Raw genomic sequence first — 9,611 nt, forward strand, 5'->3', positions numbered from 1 at the left:
TGATGCTTCGGAAATGCATACTGTAAATGTCTTTATTTTTGCAAAACTTGATGTCGCAGTTGAAGGGAAAAGAAGACTTTTACTGTGATTTAAGTTAGTGTTTGAGACAATTCTGTAGTACAGTAGTAATAGTCATTGGAAAGGCATATTCGCGGTGTCATGAATTCCGGAAGAAAACATCCCCCCCAAAAAATGAACGTGAACATTTCAAGATTTACAGTATTAGCAGTGTTGTAAGTTTGTTATCGAGTGGAATTCCACCATCAGCCAATACATGCAGGATTGACTGCTTTACCTTTTATCATTGAACATTATTTGCCTCTTACAGGACTGCATTCTATACTTGCTTAACCTTTAGCACACTGAAGTAGCAGTTTGACACTCTATTTGCCATTGGTTACAGAGTTACATTTAGGCAGCAGGAAGAAGGTTAAAGCTTAGTTCTTTGCTATCAAACCTCATGAAATTTCATGCTTTGTATACGTACATTGTACACGTTAAATCTAGAAACAACAAATGACACTAAGAACAACTGGGTATCAAATAAAGAAACTGGAATAGGAACAGAACGAACTGCAGTTAGTTTCCATAAACATGAATGACTTTACTGGCTTCAAAACAACACTGACACGCCACTTGGAAAACACAATAAACCTTTTCTAATGAAACCATTAGAACCGTAACAACAGTAAAGTTCTAAAGAGGAGCTTGATGAGGTAGTCCTTGTATTAGTACTGATGACTCAATTCTCCTTACCCTCCAGACTGACGATGAAGTCAAACTCCTCTGTGGACAAATAAGATATGAAAATGGTGAATAGTTAAGATGTTTGATGATTTTTGGCGATGCCATTTTACAGTATCACGATCACTCTGAAAACAGTAAAAAAATTGCACCAATGCATATCCAAAAAAGAATAGATCTTTTATACCTCAACAATTATAGTTTTTACACACAGTTTATGAATTTATACTTTATAGGGGTAACAAAAGGGGCTACCAGCTTATTTCATTGTTTTTTTGGTACTTTTCGACGTAAAAATTCAGCACGAGGTAAACATGAAATTGAGAAGTGGTAGATCAAGTTGTTAATCAGACATGAAAGACAGTACAGGCCAATGGGTCAATGGAAGAGGCTATTGATTCATGGGGAGGTTTTGTTTTTGGTCTGTGTGTATTTTCGCAGTTATATATATTTATATATATGCTAGTCACGTTCACTGTACAGTGACAGGAAGTGATCAATGGACACATGAACAGTAATGTTTGGTTTATTGGTTTATTGGTCAGAAATTACCCATGCAATGGCAGCCAGTGCTGAATTGCTACAATCACATAATACACAACATATTTGCTCCACACTTGCACTTTGTGGAACTGGTGCAAGGGTCTGGGAGGCTGCCATTCGGCGCAAGCAAGTGACCTCAATACGACCTTCCCCAACCAAAGTCAGGTACCCATTCACACCTGGGTGGAGTGAGGAAAGTTGTGTTGAGTGCCTTTTCCAAGGGCACAACATTGGGGCATAACAGTGGTTTCGAACCCGGGACCTCTCGGTTCTGGGCGAAACACCCTACCGATTGCGCAACACGATGCCACATCGTGACATGTTAATCAAACAACAATTGAACCAGACATACAAAGGACTCGCAAAGGTGTGAGATCTTCAAACTCTTGTTTGGTCTGTAAAAAGACAAGCTTGTTTGTGGAAAGAAATACCTACTGTACCTTTGGTCACAGGCTGAACTGACAGCCGAGCTCTTGTGAACAGATACATGTTTTGAAGAGCTCCCCCTGTTGACTTGTGCTCGAGGTGCAGGGATTTCAGTTCAGACAAGGGGATGAAACGTTTCATCATCCTTACAAACTTTACATCAACCTGGTGATGAAACACAGTCTTCGTAAAAATCAATATAATTTCATGCATTTTTGAAAAAAGATGCACTTCATACATGTCAATGGAACATGTTGTATTTAGGTGCACAAAATTTCATGCAAGATAATTATACACTCCTACCATGAACCACTTTGGGTTGTCTTTCTTTGATGAGCTGTAACGACAAATGTGAGAATTGAATTTGTATGCTATGAATCTTGAAACTGTGGTGTGAAGGACTTTCCCTATCCTTAGTGGTGAAGGACCTTCCCTGTCTTCAGTTCTGAAGGACCTTCCCTGTTCTAAGTGCTGAAGGACCATCCCTGTCCTTAGTGCTAAAGAACCATCCCTGTCATTAGTGCTAAAGGACCATCCCTGTCATTAGTGCTGAAGGACCTTCCCTGTCCTTAGTGCTAAATGACCATCCCTGTCCTAAGAGCTGAAGGACCATCCCTGTCCTTAGTGCCAAATCCATGTCCTTAGTGCCGAAGGACCATCCCTGTTGTTAGTGCTGAAGGACCATCCCTGTCCTTAGTGCTGAAGGACCATCCCTGTCCTTAGTCCTGAAGGACCATCCCTGTCCTTAGTGTTGAAGGACCATCCCTGTCCTTAGTGATGAAGGACCATCCCTGTCCTTAGTGCTAAAGGACCATCCCTGTCCTTAGTGCTAAAGGACCATCCCTGTCCTTAGTGCTGAAGGACAATCCCTTTCCCCTGTCCTTAGTGCTAAATGACCATCCCTGTCCTTAGTGCTGAAGGACCATCCCTGTCCTTAGTGCTGATGGGCTATCCCCGTCCCATGTCCTTAGTGCTGAAGGATCTTCCCTGCCCCCTGTCCTTGGTGCTAAAGGACATTCCCTGTCCTTAGTGCTAAAGGACCTTCTCTGTCCTTGGTGCTAAAGGACCATCCCTGTCCTTAGTGCTAAAGGACCTTCTCTGTCCTTAGTACTGAGGGACCTTTCCTGTCCCCTGTCCTTAGTGCTGAAGGACCTTCTCTTGTCCTTAGTGCTGAAGGACCTTTCCTGTCGCCTGTCCTTAGTGCAGGCAGATTTTTGTAACCTGGTTGATTAATGTCCATGGAGGTTAAATAGACTTACAGTACACTGCATAACATTTATTACCACTAACAATCATATGTCCTTGGAGATGACAGAAGACACCACTGCGATTCTTTACACACTTAACAAAATGTTCTGATCATAAAATAACTGCCTGAAGGTTTCACCTGTCAAAGTGTATGTCTTTACTGTCAAACTGGGTGTGGTCAGGGTAGGACTCTTTCACAATCTGAAACAAGATAACACAGGCCTTTAGTTTAGCGCAAACTCTGCTGGCCGGGGGATTATGGCTTTTCCCCACTGAAAAAGAAAACCTTGTTCTCCCGGGTTAGATGCACTTTCCATCAAGATTTTGGGACAGCGCCAGATGTTGGGCAGGCCACTAATGCGAGATTTAATCAGGCTAGCTTCAGTTCCTGAAGTTGCACGATATATTACAGTTGCAAAGATTTGAAAAGCCATATTTCAATCATTTCATTTGGTTTTGATAATTGGCCACATTGTTTTCAATGAAATCCTGTCACTAAAATAACAGCAAATTTTATGCACAACTTTGAAGCAAGTCCTCGAATCAATTATGCGACTATAGCCTAATATTGCAAACTCAAAACCACCACAAACACTCCATTTTCTCCTTACCACTAAAATAAGTTCCTGCGGTCTTACATGTAAATGCATTTACAGTAAAAGGAAAGGTGGAGGTCGCAGAATCGTGGAGCGAGTTATTATATTCCTGCTGTGAGATGCCCGCTTTAAGAGCATCCTAACAAGACCCTCTTCGTTGTCATGCTGAGTAGCAAGTCGTGTGCTGCCAATTTGCACATCCTGCTATACAGTAACTCTTGGCTCTTGGATGATTGCCAATTACAATTAAGGTACTGTACGAGTAGCAATTACGTCTACTGCTGTGGTTACAAATTGCTGTTACTATGATGTTAATAATCACTACATTTATTTTGAAGGGTCTTTCATGAGATTTTCTAAACATATGCCTCGCTTGTTACCAAGAGATAATACACCTGCACTCATATATAAATAGAAAAGCCCTTGCCAAAACAGCATAGCTCCTCTGAGAGAATTTAGAGGCCATCAAAAATCTACGAAATTCTTCAAAGGACCTTTTTTGCTGTTGTCTGTTCTATGTAACAAACAAAAAGAAACTTGGCACGCCAAGAAAGGGGCCTTGCCAAGACAACAAGACTGAGTCGAGTAAATTGCCTTTAGGCATAACACACCCACGGCTGTTACTGTTACTGTGGTTACAAAATGCTGTTATTACGATGCCAATAATTATTACATTATTTCTTAAGTGTATTCATCGCTTTTTCTTAACATATGCCTCGCTTATTAGGAAGAGATAATACACATGCAGTCATATAACTATATCTAACAAGTAGAAAAGGCACCCCAAGAAAGTGACCTTGCTAAGACAACATAGTTTCTTTTGAGAGAATTTACTAGCTGTTAAACATTTATCAGATTCTTCAACAGGGCCTTTTTGTTGTTGATTGTTTCATGTAACTGGTAAACAGCCTTTAGGCATAACACACTAGTTTTGTACAATAAGTACAAGCTGTGTAAGGCTGGACTATAAGATTTAATCCAGTCACACTAGGATGGACCCCAAAAGTCTTTTTGATAAGTGTGGTGGGTTCTTTAGCATGCTCAAGGTGTGGCTCTCCTGAAACACTGAACCTCCAGCTTACATCCCTTCCGAGAGGACATCCCTTACTGAAGCTACATGTAGGTACTCATTTTCAGAGTCGAGTGAGGAAATACTGTAGATTTAAAGCGCCTTACCCATGTGCACAACATTAGGGTTTGCTAGGGATTCGAACCACAAACCTTTAGATTCCAAGTCAACAACCCTAATCGAAAGACCACTTTGTCACCATTGGAATTCTCAGAAAGAGGAAATTATTGAAGATCTATTTAGAGTTTTTTTTTCTCAGAAACCAGTGAAGATAAACACATAGGCTCTTATGTAGAGAAAGGCACATGTATATATAGAATACACATACCACTATACGGTCGTCGGGCGATCCTACACGTGGTCGGGCTGGTACCTCGGGTGATACGGAATACCCCGTGTTGTATTTTATTTATGTCATATCCACCGGAGAAAACACACATTTCAATGCGGAATGCGCCAAAAGTTGAGGGCCTTTTGTGTCCTCAAACACAAAACTGTAACAACATTGATTCCAACCTCCGAATCCGGTATTCGAATTTTCGGCGACGGCGCAACCGGCGCGCTCGAAATGCATTCGAAATATTCTATGGAAGCCCGTGTGATACAACTCCCGAACCCTATGTGATACGGATAGTTATCACACGGTCCGGAACACCCATATCAGGCCCAGGTATGACATAAATATCAAGTACAACAGATTTTAATACTCAATGCAACAGACAGATTTGAATATATCTTTGGATGCAAAAACTCCCACAATGCAAAAATACGTAAATATATAAAAGACTGCTTTGTCAATAGAAAAAATACCGAAACTTATGATTAGCCCCATTGTAACACTATTACTTTTGCTAGCCCTTATTGTTTTAGTCATTAGGCTCTTAAAGGAAAGCTACACAAAAAATTGAAAATCCTTCTATGCTATGCTTAATGTCTTGTTCCAAAGTCAAATTCTTACTTCAAGTTGATCTTCAAGCTTTATTCTATACATCTATTTTGTATTATGTTTAATAGTTGATGCCATACATTGTACCGTGTACAATTACCGTGAAATTAACTTCTTCTTCTTCTTGAATATGTCATTTAGAGTAGTACCTCCACCATGCTATATTCTATACCTCTATTTTGTATCATGTTTAATAGTTGATGCCATACATTGTACCGTGTACAATTACCGTGCAATTAACTTCTTCTTCTTCTTGAATATGTCATTAAAGGTAGTACCTCCACTATGCCTGCTATCCCTGGCTCCTTACAGTTGCTGTGGTAGAAGAACGCCTTGTGTCCCACTCTCATCTGGTCACACATGAAGTTACGAGCCTGTCGAGAAAATACCGTAAATCTTGAAATCTTTGAGGTGGTTTAATTGCTGCTTTTTTTGTGGTGACCTCTTAACCTTAACTTCACGACACTGAGAATATGCGTCTACAATGTATCAATACTATACTTCAGAATTGTTTCAACTGTGAATTTAACACAAACAAAAAACTCCTTCCCCCTTCTACTAGGAAAATGAGTCCCTGCAAAAATTAATGAATCTACAGCAGATCCTGTAACTATGGGCCCTTGCAATTTCACCTGCACTACAGGCGCCTATAAAATATTTCTGGGACAAAGTAGCAACGATCAGTGCAGCAAACAAATATCTACATACATGTAGGCTTAGATAACATTACATGGACCAGTACAAGTCAGATGCAGGTAGATCTAGGCTGCCTCCAGCTTAAATTTTTTCCCATCCCACTCATTGTTTGGAAGCCCATGTAGTTGATTGTCATTGTTAAATCTGTCGTTTTAAGCTTAAGAAGACACATCTTCACCAGTTTCATATCATCAAGTTTGGACGTTTTTGACAGATGGTGTGAAATTTTTGTCCGTCCCCAAAAGCAAATACCCGTCCTGGGATGGATGGAGGGATGGGTCCTGAAGACAGCCCTGGGGTAGATATCAGAAAAAGATGCACAGCTTCAATGTTACCTGCACTAACCTGCATATGAGGGTTGCATTTTTAACCCTACTAGCACCTTTTCATGACCTTAGATTCACAGACAAACTTGGCATCTTACCATAAACCCTGAGTGACTTCTGTATTTATTCATTTACCACGCACCTGATAGTTCCTGACTCCATCCCAGCAGGCCGTCTGGTTTGGTTCAGCTTTTAGCTCTGTGATGCCAAACTGCAGACAAAAACAGTGTAGAATAGTCAATCTTGAAATCCTTCCAAAGCGAAAAGGTGTTTCCAATGTATTACTACAGTACTACAGAATTGTTACAACTGCAAACTCAAAACAGTCTGCAAAAGTGGCAAGGTGGTCTTGTAGTTTGGGTTGACTTAGAATCTAAATCTTTATGTGTAGTGCTAACTCGTATTGTTGTTTGATATGATTTTTAATGTATTTTTAAGATGCAAAGATTGTAATGTGAAATGCACTTCAATAAACCATTCAGTCATTCATTATAAAGGCTCTGGGTTTGAATCCCTTGCAGGCCCCAATGTTGTGCCCTTGGGAAAGGAGTTCGAAGTCTAGAACCTAAAGTCCTGAACCATAATGACGAGTGTGAGGTAGAACTGTTCAGAATTGCCCTGAGGAAGGTGACAGGTGGTCAATCGGTCAGCGAAACATCGGTTAGGCAAAAACGGTTAGTTGTGATCAAAGAACAATAATGTTTTTTATCAATCCTCCTTTTCTTCTTCTAACATGGGGTCCCATAACTTCAAACGTAAATTTACGAGTTCGACATCGCATTGCACCAGTGTCGGTTGTCTGAAAAGTGTTGCGTTTTGACGAATGATAAATTAGAGTGGCGGTGTTTAAGGATTTTCCGTTGTTAATTTTACACCGTCCATGCACGATTCACACTATAATCTCAGTCGGTAAAACCAGAAAAAAGTTGTTATGAATATAGCGTTCCACATCGTTCCATTCCAATCAGGGTACCGTAACTTCGACATACAAATACCTTTGTCTCTCCTTAATTTGTCGGCACGATTTTCAGTAAACAGACAGAATAATTTTGTGTCAACTAACTTCAGCTTCCCTGTGGTAAATTTTTGTTACTAACGTTACTTCCTGGAGAACCCCCATTACAGGGGCAAAGAAGGGAGGGGGCTAATCGTCTGATTACTTTTATCTCAGTTGTTGCTTGAGCTGGAGAAAAGGAGAGCAAACACAGGAAATTAAGCAGACAAACACACATATTAGAGTTTACTGTACCGACCTTCACATCCACCCCTTTCTCAATCCTGGTCTCTGGCTCTGACTTCATCAGCCAATGGGAGAAGGTGGGCGTGTCCTTGTTGCCATGGGAACTTGTCTTGGAGGAAGACTTTGTCTTTGGCTTGTGATCTGAGTGAGAAAGAATTTTCTCATGTCATTCTCCTTATATATACTAGTAGACCTGGATCCATGCATGTTGTAGAAACTCCCTACGTTGGAATTCGGCTCTGCTATAAGGAGAATGTGTCATGTGAGCTGCTATTTTTCATATATTTTTCAAATTTGCATGTTAACGTTACATGTACAGTAGAGCTAATAGACCAATGCTATAGCCCCACCCACCTTTTGAAATGCAAAATATAAACAAAACACGAACATGGTTGTTTTAACAAGAGGTACAAACTCCTGTTGTGACAACAAAGAAGCACAGCAACATAATGTGGATAAAATAGAAATACAGAAATGTTGTAGAATATTGAGGCGCAAACTAGCTTTTAAAAACAAGTTTTGTAAAGTGTACAAACAAATCGTTGCACGCCCCCCACCCCCTAATACGGTTGTACAATAATTTGCACGGTGATACCAAGCCTTACCAAGTTTTCTCCTCTTTCTTGGAGGCATTTTGAATACCCTGCGTACAAATCTCCTATCAAAGAAACGGAATCTGACTCCTTAAGTGCAAATATGACCTCCTTTGAAAGTGTTCTCGTAGTATAAAGTACAAAACTGCGTCCGTATCGCAAAATTTCCCGCCGTTGTGAGGTCAAAGGTGAAAGGGTAATTGCCCTGATGACACACAAAGTGTTACCTTGTTATCTCCTGTCTCTCTAGGACACGTTTTCAGAGACCCCAGATACTCAAGTTCTCTTCATCATCAGCCTTGACTTCTACACTACAATACACCATAACGTTACAGTGATAAAGTACGTATTACAATTATAACAATTTATATTCAAGTTACAACAACAGCAATGGTACATATAGGATCATATAGTTCTTTTCCTTCTTAAATCATCATCATCTTCTACAATGCCTTACATTGTACCTGTTACAATCGTTGTGCAATAAACTTTGACTTGACTTGACTCTTCGTAATAAAAACACAGGAAGGTAAAGTTACTACATGTAATGGGGAGTACCCGTTCATTTGTGTATCTTACCCTTGTTTGAGAAGAGCCGCACATTGAGCACGTATTAAAGGATATCGAAAAGAACAGGGTCATCCCGGTGTGAGCGGGTCAAACCTTAGAGTCTGGGCTCTGGGTTGACATATTGAAAAGGTGATCTGTTGTTTCAATCCTTTCACAAATGTGCTAAATCGAAATAGATAAATAAATAGATTAATTATATATCTCAATAGAATAGAAATAGAAAGCCGCACGGTGTATCACTAAGAAGTCCATGGATGCACGATGTAGAATTCTAAACGATTTCTTTTCTAAACAAGGTTTCAAAGCAGATGTCCGCAAAATACAACACGGACGGCAACCGTTAAACTGTTTACAGACGGCCTTTCTTTGACCCAGAATTCCATGCGCCCGTCGGTGTCTTGAACTGGCAAGAAGAAGCAGATTTTGCAGAGTGAATTCGTGACGGGCACTTTCTGCGCGCGTTGGGCAGAAGTCAGCCAAGGAAAAGGTACGCATCATTCTTACGTTCATCAGTTCAGCTATGTTGTTTCTTTGTATTGCATACCAGCTGAGACAGGGTACGCATTTTTTGTATGTTCTTCAATTCAGACATGTTGTTTGTGTGTATTGCATAC

General features: G+C 40.3%; 1 protein-coding gene across 1 annotated transcript; it reads right to left on the minus strand.

Annotated features, from left to right (window-relative positions):
- Positions 1–8,580, minus strand: LOC136446131 (thymocyte nuclear protein 1-like). The gene is made up of 8 exons (XM_066444422.1): positions 8,440–8,580; positions 7,848–7,975; positions 6,737–6,805; positions 5,851–5,946; positions 3,101–3,162; positions 2,017–2,050; positions 1,728–1,878; positions 1–786 (listed from the first exon to the last, which is right to left on the minus strand). Exons 1-8 carry the CDS (start codon positions 8,465–8,467, stop codon positions 743–745), a joined length of 612 nt encoding a protein of 203 aa, XP_066300519.1. The 5' UTR covers positions 8,468–8,580; the 3' UTR covers positions 1–742.
- Between the last annotated feature and the right edge of the window lie 1,031 nt (positions 8,581–9,611).

Source organism: Branchiostoma lanceolatum, chromosome 12 (genome assembly GCF_035083965.1).
Source record: "Branchiostoma lanceolatum isolate klBraLanc5 chromosome 12, klBraLanc5.hap2, whole genome shotgun sequence".
NCBI classification, from domain to species: Eukaryota; Metazoa; Chordata; class Leptocardii; order Amphioxiformes; family Branchiostomatidae; genus Branchiostoma; species Branchiostoma lanceolatum.